Consider the following 21,112-nt stretch of genomic DNA (forward strand, 5'->3'; position numbering starts at 1 on the left):
CAAGCAAGCTGTTAAGTTTGAAGAAAAGGAACAAAATGAACTTTGGTTTGACTCCTCTGTGCCTGAAATTACTGTGCAATGACGATTCCCTGCTGCCAACACACACTCCGGCTCTGAGAGCAGGAACGATGGTGTCCAAGCCAAACACACGCGTGGCTGGAGAGACTCACAGCAGATTAGACAGCTCTTCTTTGTACCAATACATGAAATACATCTGGGGCACCCTGGCCATGTTAAGGGCACATTCCTTGGCTGAGCTGATGCTCTTTGAGCACCGCTGCAGGCACCAGCGACGCTCATCTCTGGAGCACTGATACAGCACTTCCAGCAGCTCCCCAGGATGCCAGATGGAGATCCCTGGGAATGAGACTTGTGAAACAGCCCTGAACCGTTGATATTCTTACTAATATTGTCTGAATCTCAATGTAGAAAACATGCCAAAAGCATCCTTACTCTGAATCACAAGGAAATGCTCAGTAAGAGGCTGGATTTACAGAAAGCCAGCTGCAAGCAAAGACAGTCCTTGGTCATCAGTGTCACAGCGTTCTGAGGAGTCCACTCAGATCAACAGATAAAACTTTATGTGCAAGTCCAGTTCCCACCTCCAAGTGCAATACTTCAGTCATGTTGTGCATCTGGAATCAAGCTGTTGCCACTCCAGACAGTAACTCTCTAGAGGGTCTGTTCTCCAGAGACACAGGGCTGCAAATAGCCCATTTCTCAAGGGTTTGTGTGTTTTTGGTTTTTTTTTTTGGTTTTTTTTTTTTTTTTGGGGTTTTTTTTTGGTTTTTTTGTGGTTTTCAGTTTCTTTTAAAATGTGTTGGGTTTTTTTTTAAGGGAACAGAAATATTATAAACTGCTATTATAGCGATGGTGTCATCTAATGAGAAAATAAAAAGATATACAACATGGAATTCCCTTATTATCCATTTCCTGAAATACCAGAACTTTTTTAGGCACTTTATACTGGCCCATGAAAAAGGTAGGAAAATTAACACTGAGTCAGAGTTTAATGGCCAAACCCAAATGTAACAGGCCTTGGAGTTTATACACCATAGCCTTTTCATGGACTTAGCAGCAAAACTTTCAACTGTATATCATGAATGTTCCATTTAACATTAGTAAATGCAAGTTACATCACTGTTCATGTAGATCAAAAGTAATTTAATGGGGCACCAGAAGATTTAAGAAGAAAACAGACATCTCCACCAGCAGGGACCTCATGTCCATGCAGCACAGCCTGACTCCAGCACCTTCCAGTCCTCCCTGTGTTGCTCTTGCCAGAATGTTCACACTTTGCAGTGGTTTCAAGTTTCCAAATCAGAACCTTTGCTGGATTTTCAATTTTCAGACCTCCCCATGCCAGCAGGAGGAAAGGGGGGAAAAAAAAAAAAAGATTCTGAGGAATTTTAGTTTTTCCAGACTGCATACCAGGTTTAATTCCTTACTCTCTGTTACTATTGTCTATAAGCTTGCTTGACAATTTTCAACTCTTCAGATTTACAGCCATTCCTAGCAAAGTATTTCATCCACAAATAAACGCAACCATCCTTTTTCTGAAGGCAAGAGGAAAATATATAGAAAGCACACAGATGTTTGGCAAGTACATCAAAGCTAGGCTAGTCACTACAAAAATCCTCCCCAAAAGCCTTGACGTTCTTAGTGCTTTAACAATACAATCAAATTTTAAATATGAACAGAGGGGGATTCCAAATGGGTACATACCATCTACAATAATAAATTAATTGGAAGTGCACAGAAACTTGGACTACACAAAGCTGTACACTAAATTAGAGGTCTTGATGTGCCACTTCATTCTGTGAGACCAGGCACACTGAATCTGAATAAATCTTTGTTTTTCACATTAATATGAAATTAGATGAGGTTGGCCAGTGGTATCAACTCCTGGCCAGTAGGTATCAACTTACTGTCTTTGGCAAAGTGCTGCTCCTGTGCTCTCTGCACAGCTGGAGAAGATGGTACTTGGCTCCTTGAGCCCTGAGATTCACTGCTGTCCCAAGTACAGTCACTTCAGACACTCCTGGATCTTTGGCGAGCAGAGAGCACTCTACCCTCCAACAACATTTCATAGCTTCAGCACGTAATACCTTTTCCAAGGGACGACAGATGTGCAGGAGTAGTTTCAGTCTTCCAAGAAGTTTTCCATCAGGATCTTAATTTTTCTTTGGCTGTGCAGTCCAAGAGCACAACCACAGCCCCTGCAAGGCTGAAGACAGGAGGCTGCTGCTGGAGCAGTACCTGCTGCCAGCACACCATCCAGCTGCCATCTGCTCTCAGGTTTGGAGCTGCAGCTGTGAGGAGGCCTCCTAGCACACAGCTACTCCACTTTTTTGAGAATTTTGAAAAGGGCATTGTGCAAGAATAGCTTAAGCCCAGCTTGTCCTGTCAGCCAGAAGCCATTATGCCAAACATTCGGTTTTTGAAGGGATAGGGAGGTATCATATGGAATGGGTGGGGGAGAAAGACTATAAGACTATTTTCTTTTCAGAATACCACATATCCCAGTTACAGTAAAGGAATCAGCAATAATACCTATCTGCACTCACAGGTTTGGTTTTATGTAGTTTTATTGGTTTGGGTTTGTTTTTTTTGTTTTTTTTACATTTTGCAATCTTTGAAGAGGAGAGGGATGAAGATGAACCTTCTGAGCTCAAAAAAATTCACTCTTGGCATGCCAAAGCCAGCAGTAGAAATGCCTGGATCTTCCACAGTGGCTTGGATATGTGCCACAGTAAAAGAAGTCACTTCACACTGAGCTGTCCTTGAGGGAACACACTCCAGATCATTCAGCTTCAGGGAGAAGGGGCTACTTCCCTTCACTACAGAGAGTCCCAGCTCAGTACATGTGTGTGTACATGTACTGCCCCTACCCAAACAGCCAGCAGGTTGTTCAGTCAGCCTTCGGGACTGAGGCCACAAATAAATCGTCATATTCCACAGAAGGACAACAAATCCATCATGATGTTCAAAATGGATCACTATGGGCTGAAATAGCAGAAACCCTGAAAAAAAGCAGGGAGAAGAAGAAGAAAAAAAAGCAGGGAGAAGAAGAAGAAAAAAAAGAAGGGAGAAGAAGCCAATGGGGAAGAAGATGATTGCACTCCCAAAATACCAGTGAAAAATCACTGGTTTCAGTAGGGGTTTGGAGGTTGACAGGTGCAGGAGTGACACAAGTTAACTTTCCAATTGCTGCATCCACCTTAGGAAATGTTATTTGTTTTTGCAAATTACTATCAGGACACATCAGTTTTTGCTTACTATCCTTTTTTTTTTTTTTTTTTTTTTTTTTTTTTTTTTTTTTTTTTTTTTGCCAGGAAACCCTGATGCTGCCACCACATGATTAAGAAGTCACTCAAATACAGCAGAAACCCAACACTCCAGAGTCTTTGGCTGTAGTCACTCTACAAAGAGCAATTGGGAGCTTGTGACATCTGACAGTTCTCCTCTTCTTCAAGGTTGACATTAACCAAAGGTGTCCTTTTCAAAACAAAATGCTAGACAGAACACAACCCACATTTCTATTTTGGGAAGGTCTGGATTGGAAACGTAATTTCTCATCTTGAACCCATGTGTAGCTGTTTAAGTGTAGTTCAGGAGCCATATGACACGTACAGTTTATTCCTTTGAATGCTATAGAAAGCTAATAAAAGAGTGAGAATCATCAGCAGAATGTACTACAAAATGCAACACACAGTAAACTGGAGCAAGCACCGATCATTTCATACCACTGCTGCCCACCAAGGTCCTTCTGCAGCACAGAAGAGATAGAGTTTTGGGCAACACCAACTTCATGACAAGTTCAGAGTGAAAAATGCAGTTTTTTGAAGGGAGGCTGTGTATTCTGCTCCCAACCTCATCCCAAGCCTGCTCCTCATTTTCACAAGAAACTGTACTTGGATTTTCCAGAGTGGCTGCCACCTATTCAGAAACTGGTCTGGAGCAGAAACAGCAAGGCCACACTGCTGCCAGCTCTTCAGCCCCTGCTTGGTCACGCTGTAAAGTCCTCTGCCTCTGACATCCCTTTTACCAGCCTTCAAATGGTAATTTCTGAACACTTTTGGGCAAAATTCCACCAACAAAATACTATTGTTTTGAAACAGAAGAGAACAGACAAACATCCAAAGAGAAATTGAAAGCACCTGCTGAAAAGACTCCACTAATATCTCCACAGTCCTTGACTAGTCACCACGTTACATTTTTATTTTTAAAACCTACTTTTGCCACGGTTCTTGGACCCTTTAAACCAACATCATCAAATTCCACTACGGATTTAGACTTCACAACGTGACTTCACTTCTCCAAGCAAAGAGCAAGAGTCTTGTGAGAAGGCTTCGCTCCTGCCAGCATCCACGTCCAAGTTCTCCAGCCCTGGACAGCAGAGAATCAAAACAAAACAGGATAGCTGCGTAACAGCGGTCAGCCTCCTACGCGCTGCGGAGCCTCCTGGCTACTGATGAATTTTGTGAGCTGTCAAAAGGAGCTGGGCCCATCTGCTGCCTGCTGGTTCTCAACTGCACGGCCTGGGTCACCACGCCCATGCAATATTCTGTCCTGTGCATGGGACAGGAGGCATGGCTCAGTCATTTCAGGGAAGATTATGAAGCTGTATGAACACCCAACTAAACAAAAACCTGATATGGTCTATCCTGAGAGATGGAGAGGTGCACACAAATATAATGCCCAGCTGGGCACCCAGTTAGAAGAACTAGAATGATCAGGGACCACTTATTGACTTGAACAAAGCTGATATCCAGACCAATTCACTGGCAAAGCTGCACAAAGTCCAGTCAATCAGTTAATCACTGTCTCAGTGCTGGCATTCTTGAATGGAAAGCAGCAAAAGAGCAGAGAAAGGTGGATGGAAAACATGACCAGCAATGCAACTCATTTTCCTCCTCCATACTAGAAGTTAACACAGACAGCAGAGAGCACAAGAAGGAAAAATTAAGGAACAGAGAAGAGGCCATGAAAGAAGGATACATCTGAGTAGCAGACATCAAGAAAGAAGTCAATTTAAACTATCCTTTGCATTTCAGGCCACACAGCACCTCCCACAGCTAATGCACCTGGACCGTTTTCAAGGATGCTGGCCACACACTGCTCACATAAACTTCATGGGATTAACACTACAGCCTGTGGGATGAATCATTCATATATCTTTCTTTTTTTATCCCACATTAAAATCTCAAAAGGAAGAAAACAGTGGCTTGCTCATAACGGATTTTCTCTCTCTACTCTCCAAAAACATGCAAAGGACTCGTTACCAATTGGATATGCTAGGGCTACAGATACATTCCAATTGACTATGTAACACCAAAATAAAAGCTCCTAAGTTACTTTACATCGTTGTAAAGAACTGTCATGTACTGTCTTCTGCTGTTCTATAGCTGTTTGTTGTATTACAAATAGAAGCTGTCTTTCTCAAGTGTGAGCTGACCATTGGTGAGCTCAGGGGAACTTGCCTTACTGGGTCACTTTCTCCCAGAAAGGAGGACTATTCAGCTTCAGAAGTCAAAGATAAGTAGTTCTGACCTCCATTACAGCTTCAGTTGAATAGTTGTGACTAAAGTTGTGAAATATGCTTTCTGAAGTGATGGCTTTTTTTACCAATCTAGGTCAGGCTTCACTACAGCAACGGAGGCTCCTTCCTGCCAACTCAAAAGAAAAGCACAAAGTACCAGTGGATGGTTTGACTCCAGAGCTCTACCTTGTAAGTGCAATTCTAGTCCATCCACCAAGACCTGATGATGGCACAGCTTTACAGCAACAGAAAAATGCCTCAGCATCACACTGTCAAGGGTAGAGTAAAACTTCAGTCCCTAAGAAACAGGATTTTGATTTCCTTAAACTGAGGAACATGCTGTGTTACATTTCCTTAGATTAGAATGTGCTCTTGACAGGAGAAATTAGAGGAGGATTTAGCTTTCACAAAAAAGCATTAGTCACATTAGGTTCTTGACAGAAGGTAGAGGAGATCAGTGAAAAGGAGCTAGAGACACAGCAGAATAAATGATACCCAGGAAGGAAGTCACTAATCTCCACCTGCACTCAGTTATCCTCCTTTCAGATCTTCCCCCCATGTGCACTTAAGCTTCCACCAAATTTACCTGGGGCCACTCAAGTGGTCCATTCAGGAGTCTGCTCAAATAAGAGGCAAAGAAGAAATAGAGGAAGGATTAGAAGATTTGAGAACATGGAGAAGAATTAGTAGCTTTGGCAAGTTTCAGCTGTAGCAGATGGCTTTCCTGATGTACCAAGGACCTGGCACTACTTGTTTACAGAAGCAAGAGTAGCTCATCTGGCAGCCTGCAGCCATTGCTAAGGTACAGCTGAGTTTGGCCCAGTCACTGTTTCAATTCCTGGCACTGCAGTGCCTCCAAGACACACTTGCCAAGGGCAAGTGCATGCCCAAGCACTCAGCCTCTGCCACATCTACACGTAACTGGTGGAAAAAAGGCCCTTGCTCAACTCAAGTGCACCATGCAAGGAGGTGGCTACACTGGCATTTGTCACAGCATTACAAAGGGTGGCTACATCTAATCTGTAATGGAAGTTTCTCTGAAACCACCAGCATTTTCCCTCAAATGTCTCTACACAACAATTCCCGGTATCCAGAGCCAAATTTAAACCAGTGTCAGCAGGGATCTTGCAAGACATCCCCAGAACCATTCAGATCTCGAGATCCCACATGCACATTCTGCAGACAGTGTGATTATTGTGGGTTGTTGGTTTCTGTGTGGGATTGTTTGCTGGGGAGTCTCTGGGGTGGCATAGGGAAAGCAACACCCTTTCATGTGGCTGACTCTCAGACCTGGACACTTCTGTGAAAGAGATACTTAAATCCCCAGTTCTCAGTGAAGTGGAAAGGTTTGCACGCCAGCCCCAGAAGCTCATTTCTTATTTTAAAGCCAACAGGCTAACAGCCCAGGAAGTGTATAGTCAGCTCTAAAAATACAAAGACATCTGGAATGACCAAGTTTGTAATTTAACTTGTAGCTGGTACAGGAACCAGATTTGCTTTCTGTGTTCAGGATGAGCAAAAGAGGCATTTTCTACAGGACTCAGTTATCCCAGTTGCCTGGCAATGAAAATAAAATCCTATTTCTGGTCATTCTACTTTTATTCAAGGACATCTTGGTCACAGACTACTTGAAGCAAGGGAAGAACTTGCAAGCTCACCCTGAGCACACAGCCATCCCATAATTTTAATTCTTCATACTCTGCAGAGCATTTCCTTCTCAATAACAGTAAGGAATTTTAGTCAGAAATAAGAACAAAACATCAAAGAAACTATCCCTCAGACTCCTGATCCTGTTTTCAGGCAAACAAGCAAGCTTCACCTTCCCTCCCATGAGTCAGCAGGTGCAGTCTTGTCCTTGCAGACAAGAAATGCAGACTCTTCAGAGTGGTTTCCACGACACTGAATAAACTGGCTTTGAGTTTAATCCTAGGGTTTTAATGGTCAGTGATGGATCTCCCCAAGTTCACATTACCCATCCTAAATCTCCAGCAATACTCAGTTAAGACAAATGCATTGAGTCTCTCCAAGCAGCTCTTGCTGCTTGTTCATGGAGGCCTGCAATAACATCCAAAAGCTATGGATGGGAAGTGGGAGTGTGGGAGAGTCCATGTGGGAGAATGAAGTATCATTTCTGAACTTAGCAACGTTCAAGCCAACGATTCAAGTTTAATGTTAGATGCTGTTCTTCCAACCTTAGGGTCACCACGGCATGGAGATTTACCCTGCAACATCCTCCCCATCACTTCCATTGTGTTTGAGTAGGAATCATGTTTAGGGCTTTCATAACTTCAGTTTCAGCCCACTGGAATTTGTCATTCCACCTCCATTCGAGGTTTGGTCCCTAAGAGGGGCCATCCTTTGAGAAGGACACATTTCAGTGCACATATGGTCACGGTTTGAGAGCCAGCGCAGCGCCTCAAGACCTGGACATCAAATCATGAAGGTGTCACCTCACCCTCATCATCACAGATGTGTGCCTGACAGCACTGGTCTGGCTAATCAGGCTGCTGCTAATCATGAGAAAGCAACTTTCTCTTTTATCTAAGTATCAAACCAGTCTGTGATTCTTGAACAAACATATGGCAGGTGTATTAATAAAGGAGCAAAGTGAAGCTCAGTCTGCAGCCCGAGTGCACCCAGCACTGTCCTGACTCTCCAGGGGCTGGGAGGATTGCATTACAGTCAATCCCACCAGCATGCTGACCAGAAAGGGTGTACATGTGATGGCAGAAAGAGATCAGCTGGAGCAGTTCTGCAACTGAATCACAAGAGCTTTTCAAAGGGCATCCCAGCACATATTCACATTGCAAGGAAAAATAGGAGATACAGACCCAAGTGAGCTCTGGGAAATATTTGTTGTTATCACCAAGATGAAGTTTGACTACACTGCCAATACAACTGCAGTCCAGCTTCATTTGAAATAAACTGATGTCCCACTGCATGTGCAACTTTCAGATGAAGTCACACTGTAACAAGATACAAAAAACTGAACTTGCCAGTAAATGTAGTAACAATAAGCCAGCCAGTAAAACAGAGTTCCAAGAGAGCCCATCTCATCTACTGCCTCTTCTACAACTGCTCTGGTTAATCCAGCCACAAACCAACATCTTTCTACCAAAAAAATAATTAAATTCTCCACCAAGAATGCCCAAGTCTGATGTCCCAGCCCAAGGGAGTGCATGGGAAGAGCCAACATGCACCCTTCTGTCAAACCACCCCCTAAACCTCATTGTATTATGGCAATCCTAAGCAAGGCAATTACTCCTATAGGTTTTGCTAAATCTGAAGATGGACAAGAAAATGGTTTGTGGCAAAACTGAACTCTTTGTAACATGAAAACCAAAAGCATGGAGTTTTGTTGCTGGTCGTAACTGAAATGCGTCTGCTAATGATTAAAGCTTCCATTTTGCTGCCAAAGTATTATTGGAACTGCTTATTTGCTGTGCAACTTGGGAGAAAAAAAAAATCTCTTCCATCCTTTATTAATCTTGTCCTCATCTGACACAACAAAAATGCACCATCAGTCTTTTTCTTACTTGGAAAAACAGGCCTGAAAGTCACTCCAAGAGCCAAAGTCTTTGTGTATAATTAATGTCTTGATTAACTAGAACAAAAGGCAGAAAACATCAGTCATTATGCATGAAATTTAGTATTTTGGGGGCTCATTTAAAAACATTTCATCTATCTGCTTTCTTAAAAGTAACTTTGAAAGAAGAAAAAACTATGAAAAACTATAGGAAAAACGGAAATAATTGAGAATAAATTATTTTTTAGGTTTTTTTGATTGGTTGTTTTTTTAAAAGCAGTCACATCCAAGGGAATGTAGCTCACAGGATAACTATGGGACTCACTGGAAGGTCTCAGCAATAATACTTGTATCTTGTTGGCCACAGGTAGTTTCTTGCAGCAGTGCTGAGCTGGTGACCTATTTGGCTGATATAAGAAACTCAATCATTTGAAAGTTTATTCATTCTAATATAAAAAGCAGATTTTCCTTGGAAAGATTTTCTTGGGGCAGGTTTCAGGGTCCCGAAACTGGCAGTAACTACATAAACAGAGTAGGTAATGACTAAAGGCTCCAACAGGGGATGCTATGTAAATTTTTTTCCTTTTCAGCCTGCCATCCTGGGCTCCAAACAGGGTATGCACAAGAAACAGGGAATTGAACTGCTGACCATAAAGTCTCAGCAGAGGAGGGTTAAATGAGAAGGGAAAGAGGAAGAAACTTGCAGACAGCTGGAAATTTCAGAATTGAAGTTTTCAGAGGCCTGGTAGATATCCTAATATCTGTAATTCAGGAGTAGCTGGATGAGTTGTGTGGCAAATTTAAAGGCAGCAAAGCCTGTGTGCCACTGCTCTTCCACCCTTACCAATGTGGTCTGTTCGTCCGAGGCTGAAGTGCCTTTATGCACAACTGAGCCTTCAAGTCTGTGGTTCCAGTGGTCACATCCCACCCTCTCCCCAGCAGACAGACTAACAGAGCAGTCTCAGAAATCCTGAACAGATTTCATGCCCACAACTAGCAAATATGAAGGCCAGACAGGCTTGCTCCCTCTCCTGCTCCTAGAGCAGGTCTGAGGGGTCCCAGCGCCTTGGATATGGAGGAATCAAAACAGATGCAGACAAGAAACAATCTTTGCAAGGGCTGACATTGATATCTTTTTTTCCCCCTTTGGAATACACTTCTTGTGGTCTGAAGCCAAGAAAAATCTCGCATGCTGACCTGGCAACCAGGACCTCTTTCAGTCCTGCCTGTGTGAAGGCTTGGCCCCAGCAAGTGGGCTTGCTCTGCTGGCACTTGTGAGGCAGGGGAGTTCCTCTCTTTGGCCTCCAATTCCCATTTCTTAAGAAATTAGAGAAATGTAAATGACCTCTAGCCCACAATTAGATTGGAGACCTAACCACAATTAAATTAGTAGTATATTGTTCTATGTCAATCCAGGTGGACAGAAGCTGAAAAGGGAACCTGTTTACTTCAGTGGAATGCTTAGAAGACAGCATGGAAAAAACCCAGCCCTGGAGATAAATACTTAATATACTTGGTGACTTCCTAGTCACAGCAATCACCTTTCTCCTGAGCTGTGAGAAATTTAGAGGTGTGGGAAAGCTGTTCCACAGAGGCATGATAGCAGCTAAAGAAAAGTCTAAGTGGTTGGACTTTAGATGTCTCCACAAAATGGAAAAACCCCCACATAATTGAGCTAGCCCTGTCAGAACACCAGTTGCTCAAGATTAAGACAAACAATGGGAGTAAGACTAGAAAAATGAATATAAACACCACATTATAGCCAAAAACATTTGAAAAAATATGTTCTAGAAGGACAGTTTCAAATTGGAAGCTGCTTTATGACTTACTCTGGAGAGATGTTTCTTTAAAACTCTTTAAAAGGTGAACACTACATAAAAAGGATCTGATAGGTAGTGTTAAAGAGGAGAATGCTTTAGAGAAACGTGACCCCATGACATCTTTTCTGTCTCTATGACTTGTTAATCAATCTTTTCCCTCTACAGGGGAATGAAATGAGGCAGTGTTGCTTGGAAAATAGTAATTAATTTCTTACTACTCTGAAACCTTCAACTACGAACCCAAGAGAACATCAGTACTAGTTATAAACACACTGAAGGCCACTTTAGTGTGACACTGAGCTGCTCCCAAATCAAGTGGGAAGCCTGATAACACAAGCCACAGTCAACAACTCCATCCCAACAGGCAAAACACCCCCAGCAGCAGAGCTCCACAACAGCCAAAGGCGTCCCAGGAAAGCTTCAGCAGAAGGAGGCACTGCCAAGGGCAGAGTTTTAGCAGACAAACATATTTCAAATGTTCTTAATGAGCTTGTCATCAAGGAGGCAGAGCAAATACCAACTGCAATTTGAAGCTGGGCAAAGGAAAACCAAGCAAGGATGTCTTTGAAATGCAGAAGAGCTTCCCAGAAGGGATGGAAATGTCACAGCACAATTAAAAAGACACTCCCCCCGTCACAGGGCTGGAACAAATTGCATCAGCAGAAAAGTAGCAGCCCACCTTAATCCCTTGGCACGGTCACAAAACAATAGGCACTTCAGAGGTGGCAGTGGAGAACAACCTCATTTTCCACAGTGATAGAGGACCACTACAAAACAAAAACCCTGCTGTGGTTCCAACACAGAATTGCCTGCCAAGCACTTAAACAGAAACAAACGTCAATTGCCATGAAAGTTACTAAGTGGGGCAGAGGAAGCCATTTAGACATCACAAGATAGCAACATAAATATCACAAAACATTCATAATTCAAGAATTTTGTTTTATGCAGCAACATCCCAAGCTCAGCTGAGGTGTTGGTGTGGTGATGCTCAAGGCAGGCCTAGGAACTTCAGTCCCAATCCCTTATTATTCAAACCTATGTACAGGGCAGCCTTGAACTGCAGCTCAGAGGGAACTACTTCAGAAGTGTTGTGGCATGATTCCTTTCTGAGCACAGTAAATTCAAGTTTAACTGTGGAAAATCAAAAAAGGGCTTCAGCCCTACCAACATGTTTTGATGGCTTAAAGTAAAACAGCCAGAAAAAGAAAGCAACTACCATCCTCCTTATGGTTGCAGAGTCACAGAGTTAAAAATTAAACCAGATTAGGAAAAAGGCAAGACAAAAGGTGTTCAGAAAACAGCTTACAAAACAATCACCAGAGAGCTCAGGGTAGGCTGTCAAGGGCTGCTTCCAGCTTACTGCATCTGCTAAAGTCATTAGAGAGTGTCACCCCACCCTTGGGCTCCCAAGGGCAAGAGCAGAGGAGGGAGGGCTCCTCCTCATCTCCTGCTGACCCGGCTGTTTCTGGTGTGAGTGTAAATTCTCTCCATCATTCTACATTTTGCAAACAGGCCACTGGAAGAGTTTGCAGGGTTGGTCAGGCACTGTATTGCCAGAAAGGAGCTGATTTCCAGGAGAACTTGGCTAGAGCAAATCATCACATCCAGTTTTACCTCTCTGCTCTAAGTTTGTCCCAGGCTTCCCCTGGAGCCAGCACAGAACCTGGGTTACTGCAGATGTCCCTGTTCCTCCTTTCAATATCCATTTCCATTGACTACTTTAAAACAAGGCACCCAGGCTCCCTCCAGAGACAGCAGTTTCCAAGACAGCTAAAATTTAAAATAAAACCCACCCTTTGCAACCAGATGCACCAACAGGATGCTTTGCTTATACTGCTGCAGAACAAAGCAAAAGAACAACCAGCCTTGATCACTGCCTCCAAAAAGCCTGAAGACAAAGACACTGCTGCAGTGAGACAAGCAAGTGCCACTGAGCATCCTTACTCCCAGCTCTGAACCTCTGCCTGCCCAGAGCAGCCCTTCTCCAGCCCTGAGCTGCAAACACTTGGAGCAGGAAAGCATCTCTGCTTTGCCAGCATTGTCCCTGTTTGGAGAGAGAACTTCTACAAACACTGTTTTTTATGACATTGAACAACTTTCCAGTAACTCCTAGCCAAAAATTCCAAATCACCCACCCTGCCTCCTCAGATGGCCTGTGTTTGACTGCATTAGTATGTACACTGGACAGAAACTGCAGCAGGACAGGAACTGATTCATAAGTGGATCAAGTATCCTCTGCTGCTGGGCTGGTGCCAGAGAGGCAGGACACATGGCAAGGCAGCACTGCATTCAGAATGGACCCTGAAGGCTACACAGCTTTGTTTTCTAAAAAGAGGTTTGGGGTGGTCCTTCCTTAAACTTGGCTCTCCTTGTCAGAGAGTTATGAACACTGGCACACAGAGCAGCAGCTAGACAAGCTGTCCCAGGTATTTAGTGTCTCACCTAAACCTGTCCTCTGGGATAAAGCCAAAGGTGCTACAGGAAAAGTGTTCAACCTACAGAAGTGTTTGTTCTCAAATTCCAGGCACAGCTCAAGGACTGACCGAGAAGGGAAGGGGCTGCTGTATGAGGGGGTATTTACTTTTAATATCATGACCTTGGTCTCTTACAAGGCTTAAAATTCAAATACACAGACACACTGGGAAGAAGTAGAAACACAGAGAACTGAAGTAGTTTCTCAGAACAACCAGCAGGGCAAAGCTGGGGATACAAACAGAAATCAAGTCCTGCATCATATCTGATGAATTACAGTCTCTTGAAATGCTACATTAAAAAAAAAAAAAGGTCACTTTCTAAAGGAACCCAACACACACCAATTGCACCTGAAATAAAGCACAGTGCTGGCAATTTCTGTGTCTGGTAGCACATCTGACCAGTGGATGCAAAGCTATTGACAATTCACAAGCAAACTAAGAAACTGCATTTGCAATTTGGTCTAGAGCTACAGCCACATTTGAAACCTAGAAAGCTGCCAGATTGCCACTTATCTGTTAGAATAAACAGAAGTGCAATGGGTTTGGCCAGCTTTTACATGATAATACTAATGCTCAGAGACATTTGCAAGCAGTGCACACAGTCTCTTCTGTGCATAGAGGGGGGATCACAAAGACAAGGACCTAGAAAAAGAGGCAGAGCAGCAAAAAACAGATGCAAGATAGAAACAGTGATCTTTACAACATTTAAAACAAAAGCCTGACCAACACTAAAGAAAAATCAATGCTACTTGTAAAAACAGGCACGGCAGAAGGGTTATAAAGATGCAAGACTGGTCCATGAGTTGCAAGAAACCCTATTTCTCTGTTTCTACTTAGAACACTTTAAGGGTGTGCCTTTAGGCAAGATGCAATTAACTGTGAAAGTAATCCTGGCTCTTTCTGGTACCAAATAAATCCACTTACTTAACTCTGGAAAGCAACACCTTCAGATAAAGGGTGCTGTGTTCCCCATGAAGAGGCAGAAGCCTCACTTCAAAAGCCCTCAATCTAAGAACAGGGAGCTTCCAATACAGAAGCCAGTGCATCCCCAGGAATTGAGAGTTGTTGCCTTTCTACGTCCTTTTCCTAGGTCACACAACTGCAGCCAGTGGGCAGCACCAGTGAAACCAAATGGTGTGGCAGAGGACACTGCCAGGCACACACTCATCTCCTGACACTGTGTGGACAACCAGAAAGTCCCAGGATCTCTAAGCCAGGATTCCCAGATGAGCAAAGATCTTCCTCATGGATACTTCAGCGCCAAGTCCACATCCCAGATAAAGCGAGAAGAGCAGCCTCCCTTCCCAGAGACTCCTTTGGGTCCTGATAAAGTTACACTAACCATAATAGCCTTGTTTTACGTATTACATGTACTGTAACACTGAAAATTGGTCTGCAGTTATGTAATTGCAGAGGAAATGGCTACAGCCCCGCTCAGCCCAGCTGAAAACGCCATCCCACGACGTCTCCACCGCAGGCAGGGCTCCCAGGGGCTGCAAGGAAAGAGCTCCCATCCTGCCTGCAGGCAGAGCAGCAGCAGCAGAGGCAGAGGTGCTCGGGACTGTGCTCATACTTCACTGCCTGTCAGGTTTTCCATTGCAAACACTGCCGACACAGTTTATAGCTTGACCATTTCAAGCCACATCCATGCAAAACTTGGCAGAGAGGGAGCTGCTCTGGCCCTCCCTCTTCCACCTTAAAGAAATCTGTCAGATTCCTGCTTTAAAGTCACAACATTTCTTTTCTGCAACAGAAATACATTTTTAAGTCATTCCCCGAGGCTTTTTTTGGTTAAGGTTTAAAAGAAGCCTATGTAGTCGACAGACAGGACTTACGTCAACTACTCACATAGTTTTTCTGAAACAACTCAGAAATGTTTAGATAGTGTTGGACAGAGCAGGTTGATTACACCATGCCTTTAAACAAATCACAGTCACTTCTAGCAAGAAACACAAGCCCTGTAACTACAGCCCCTTTCCAGACAACATCTGTAGAGACTGTAAACCTCCTTTTTTCTCCTGATGCATTACTACATGCAGATTTTCCTCCCAGCTAAGGAAAAAAAGAAACAGATAAGTATTCATCAGATACAACAGGCACATTGGGTATATTTTGCTCTTATAAACAGAATTAAGGTCTGAAGGACAACTTTTGTTGAGCCAAGACAGGTGTTGGCTGCAAAAACCAAATGCTGAAGCCTGAGAGCTGGTACATTACTAAATAACTTGTTCTGAAGTACAACAGCTTTATTTAAGTCTAGCAAGGCTTGCTTCCACAGTAATTGCAGCAACAACCAGGTTAAAGTGACCCTAAAGCTTCACAACTCAGATTAAAGGTTTTGGAATTATTCACCACAAACACTACACTGACCTTACTCTTAAGTCATAACAGTGGAGAGAAGTTTGAACTTCAAATAATGTCCACATAATAACTTTCACTAGCACAAAACTTATCCAACTATTTCAGTGAAAGAGAAAACCAAATGAGACAAGGCCCTACCAAATGGGCTTGTACATATCTACCTGTGAGACACCTTAAACACCATCTCTTATATGAGAAAATTAACACTGAGCAATACTATACAGTGTGACACATTAAGGTGAAGCTAAAGAAGCTTGATGAAATATCAGATAAGGCTTCAATAAATCATATACCAGATATTTTCCCTCCTTCTGCCTCTGCCCTATACACTGGGCTCTGAAAAAGCACAACTTACAACCCTTTAGGAAAGCACACAATTTGGAAGAAAAGATCAGAAAAGATGGTAACTGTAGCTCAGACCCTAGAAGTGTGCAGAAGAAAACACCCAGCAGGATGTAAAAAGTGCACCATCATTTGGAAACTGATTGTGATGCTCCTTTTGTAAAAAACATAGGGACATTTGACCAGAAAAAAGTAGGTGTTTCTTTCCTATGAAAGCCATGCAATAAAGCCAAGTTAAAGTTTCTTCTGCTCCAGAAAACAAAAGAACCATTTAAGTGTCCTTGGCATCAGCAGGCAACCCCACTCAGGCAAGGTTTTAAAATCAAACAATCATCTGTGCCTTTACACATGTAACCTCCCCACAGTACAGGTAAACACCCAAAGCAGACATGATATGCTATATACATGTCTGTACATACAAGGAAGTTCAAAATATTGGCCCAACATCACATCCAATACACACTGTCCAGTTGGACAGGACTTTTCAGCTGTCAGCTAACAAGCTGTCCAGCCACTTCTCCTTCCTTCCACTGAAGACACTGTCTCTGCTGCAAGTGACATCCAAGTCACCTTTGACCATGCATCTCCTTTGCATGGATTAGAAGAATGAGCCTAATTTATACATCACAGGCAGAGGTTCATAACACTTACAAGGCAAACATAACCATACAGTCAAATAAAGCATTACACATGTGCATAGCCCAATAATCTTATTTTCTTGGAAATTATATCCCCATGTTCTTAGATGTCATAACCACATCTTCTAGGTTTGCTTGCTTACACTAAGCAGGTACTCAAATTTAAGTCATAATTCGTAAGTTCTGAAAGTTGAATTTTGACAAAATTTTGCTAGTTTCATTACATGCCCTCCAAACGTTCATCTGTACCTGAACAGACAAGATACAGTATTGAAGTCATTCCTGTGGTATCCCTAATGTAGGGAAGAATTAAGAGACTGTTTGGAGTCCTGTTATTGGAACAACTAAATCATGAGCTCCCTACAAGAACAGTTAAAAAAGGCATCCAAGCAAGTGATGCTCTCTCCATCACCAATCTGTGACTTATGAGCTTATCTGTAGGTGTTTGGGTTTTTTTTAAAGATATAGATATCTTTATTTTGTATATATATAAAGAACAAAAGCAGAGCACGGAATTCCAGGCTTCAAATTTCCTTTCTTGTTTATATGGACATGAAGGAATGTGGCTGCCAAGCATCAGAATATGGTTTCAAGAAGCATAACCCAAATTCAAGGATGTTCCCTGAGAAGAGTCCCATTCCAGGACCTACTAATTAATTCAAACCCTGAATTCTCCATTTCTATCTCTGCATACCATGTGGTTCAATACAATGTGGTCTGAACTGGGCAAGGCAGAGAGGCCACACTAAATGAAAACACAAAGGAACTGCAACTGGAATTCAGACACTTGTATTATTTAACAGCCCAATTAATTCCCTTGGCTCCAGAAGCCATTAGCCAAGACAAGGATACCATGAACATGAATGCAAGTTGCCACAATATAACCAGGCTTGCTCTGATGGCAGGGACACCCACTATTGACATGAGAAGCTGTAGGATTGGAAGGGACGATGCTTGTCCACTAGGCCAGACACAGTTCAAGAACTGAAGGCATTTTTCCCTCTTCAATCAAAACTGCTGCTGTTAAGTGGGGCAGTGAGCAGTTTGGTTTCCATTAGTTTTGTGAATGATAGTCAGTACATAGGAGATGGTATTTCTGCCCACACCAGCCAGTGCCTTTCCACACACAATCCTTTTGGACTCCACATGAAATCACCAGCCAGCAAATGACTGTATCACTTGGAGCCAAACAAGCATGAGGCTCTCATACAACACAGAAATTACCACTCCATTAAAAGAAGGGAAAAAAAATACAATGCATGGTCATCTCTCTAGATAACCTGGCTCAAAGCTCTGGAAGCTGAATTTGAACCTCAGATCAGAGTGCCCCAGTGTCCCCAAGCTCTGCTGTGCCCAGCATACTCCAGAGCCTGCCAGTGGAGAGAGCCCTGAATGTGTAGGCACCACAACGTGAGCCTTGGCTTCAACAGATCCAAATGTCAGCAGCTCCTCTGGATGAGGACACACAAGTCACGAGTGGGCTGGAAACCAGTCCTGGACAACAGCTCTGGATTAATACACAAGGAGAGCTGGAGAGGAGGAGGGGGAGCTGCTGAAGACAGGCAGTTATTCAAACCAGCTGCTAAGCCACTCCAACCACTCACACGTACACAGCCTCCTGCATGTGTTCTGCCCAACTCAAAGCGACCAGGCATCCAAAAGTCAGAGTACAGAAAAGAGATCTATACAAACACTTGCCAAAAATCTCATTTTCCAAGTGCAAGCTGGTTATTCCACACATGGCAGAAGGGGATTTCATCTTGCTTTGACATTACAGCCCCTGCCTCTTTGCCTCAGAATTCCCCAATTAACACTTCTGCAAGAAGTTTTGAAACTGTGCATGGCCACGTATTTATCTACGCACATTCTCTCCCCTCCCTACTGAGCTCTGGGCCACGGGCTAAGCTGTCAAGCCAAGTTTCATCCCAAGCAATTTTTAAACACTCATCCTATAAATCCTCTGCAAAGGGAGTTAGTAATGGAAATACTGACAGAAACTTGAAGAGAAAGCAGGGCAACTATAGCAGCCTACTATACATCAGCTTCATTAGCTGCAGATCCTTCTCTCCGTCACCTTCATTTTCCATTAGCGTACCTTGGCTAATTAACACACAAAACCTATGAAACATTCTTACAGTAGAAGGCAACATTTGGCCTCCAGCCCAAATCAACATCGAAAAACTTCAACATCCTCTGCCAGACATAGTAACTGTACCAGATGGAGCAAACGTACAGCTAACAAGTAGTGATGAGGAAACTGAAAGCAGAGGAACAAATGCAAAAATCAGACCATTAGAAGAAGGAAAAGCAGCAAATATAACTTACCGCTTTCATTTTTCTCTATGACATCCACGACCTCTCCAGCCTGCAGGCTGATCTCAGAGTTCTCCTGCTTCTCATAGTTGGACACCACCACATATTGCTCCAGGATCATGGGTTCAGAGCTAGCATCAGCACCTGGGGAAGGGAAAAAGCAAGCCGTAAGCCAGCTTCCAGCCATGGCTCCTTGAGAGCGACCTCCGTCCATCCGATTCACAACAGGCCAACTTGTCACCAGAGCCAAGCGAATCAGCAAACAACCCTGGCTCGCAGCATGTCCCCAAATGGCTGGCCATATAGAAACAGCCTCCTCTGGCCCACAACCCAGCAGCACAGAGGGACATTGGAGAGAAGAAGAAGAAAAAAGGGGAGGAAAAAAAAATATAAAAAAGGAGCCAAAAATGTGAATTAGTTGCACAGTTTCATGATGGATTCTGAAAATAAACCTCTTCCCAACATGGTTTCCACAATCCTTGCTCCCATTCAGAGAAAAAAATCCTGGGCAGAAGCAGTACAAATCCACAGCTGAGCCATCCCCCCAGTAAACCCAAAGAAGAAACAGCTCTCCCCTTGGCGGCTCAGCTCCTTCTCCACTCTAAAGGCTTGAGCTGAAAGTCAAGAGGGGGCTGTAGATGCCAATCATATTCGTCTGCACTGCAGCCCTTAAATAGAAACACATGAGCGGGGCTGAAAGAGAGGGAGGTGGGGTGGAGGGAGCGAGGGGAGGGCGGGGAAGAGTGTTTACTTGAAACAGAAGAAGAAAAAAGTTACAGCGCCAGATCGCTGCTGCAGCCGGGCCGCCCCCCGCCCGCCCCGCGGTTCCGCACTCCCCCGGCAGCGCAGCCCCGGCGGGACGGGCTCGGCTCCCCCTCTGCATCGCCCTTCTGGAGCCCTCGCAGCCAGCCCCCAGTTGTTTGATTTCTCCTCGGAGCAAGGGCTTTCGGCTGTCAGAGCCATTTATGAATGAGAGCAGGCGCTCACGCCAACAGGGGCCACGAAAGGTGCAAAATAACGCTCTCCTCCCTTCCCCCACACCACTGGCCTTTTTTTAAAAAATTGTTAATATTTCTGACTTTTTCACCCCCAAACCGAAGTCGTGCGTTTCGAGGAGGAGCCACGAGGCAGGCACAGCACAGTGCCAGATGTGGAGGGAGCCCTCGCTGCATCTCGGCTGCAGCGCAACACAAACAGCGCAGACTCCCGAGCCCCGGCACAGAGCGGCTGTGCTCGGCCCAGAAACCGCCTTGGGAAGTCATGAGAACCTCTCAGTTTAGGTCTCTACTTTGGAAGAGCCAACATGCCTTAATGCAAAATTATTTTACAGGTTTTCTCAATTACAGCTGTTTGGTTCGCTGGCATTATTAACATTTTGCGTATTAAGAGGCAGTTCTTGTCGCTCTGGATGAAGATGTCGATTGAAAGGGAAGGCAGAAGCAGATATACAACTTGCTGAATGTCCCATTTTACACAACAGGGACACAGCCAGGAGCAGACTTCGGGTTTTCCTGAATTTCTGATGACAAACTGGCTACAAGAGACGGGAAGGAAGCAGCATGGTCTGAAACTGTCCACCAGAAAAGTCAAGGGACTGACAGTCAAGCACAGGATGCTGGGTGCTATATTTCCAAACTCATCATGTTCGTGTGCGTTTGGTCTGGAGATGCAAAGTGATTCTACAGACAAGTAATTAGGATCCCTGCCAAGAAAGGGTAAAGAATGCCTCAGCCATTAAAACAGCATCCTGTGAAATGAAAATCCTAGAAAAAAAGCAATTAATTCAACTGTTTCCTGAAAGGAAACACTATCACAATGCCTCCCCTTGGACCAGGTTTAAGAAATCCAGAAAATTAGAAGACTTACTTGCTCCCTAAGCATGCCTCTGCCTCTCCTCAAATTACATAAGTTAATTTTCTTTAAAGAGGAGTCATCTCCTCTAGAAGCCTGTGTTTAAGAGATTTAGCTTTTCTATAGATAGTTGAACCACAGCCAGTAGCAGGAATAGGAGGAGAAGACCATGAACTGACAACATGGAAATTTATAATACAAATTTTCACCATAGCTGTCCATTCCAAATAAGCATCATGTTTCTC

The 21,112-nt window shown here is 43.7% G+C and overlaps 1 protein-coding gene across 8 annotated transcripts in view; it reads right to left on the reverse strand.

Annotated features, from left to right (window-relative positions):
- SH3PXD2A (SH3 and PX domains 2A) overlaps positions 1–21,112 on the reverse strand; it is a 246,683-nt gene that overhangs the window by 51,492 nt on the left and 174,079 nt on the right. For all 8 annotated transcript variants that reach the window (XM_064431203.1, XM_064431204.1, XM_064431202.1 and 5 more), the window contains one exon: positions 19,029–19,160. In XM_064431203.1, coding sequence (XP_064287273.1) covers positions 19,029–19,160 — 132 coding nt within the window. The remainder of the gene's footprint in view (positions 1–19,028; positions 19,161–21,112) is intronic.

The sequence above is a fragment of the Passer domesticus genome, chromosome 8, assembly GCF_036417665.1.
Source record: "Passer domesticus isolate bPasDom1 chromosome 8, bPasDom1.hap1, whole genome shotgun sequence".
Classification (NCBI taxonomy): Eukaryota; Metazoa; Chordata; class Aves; order Passeriformes; family Passeridae; genus Passer; species Passer domesticus.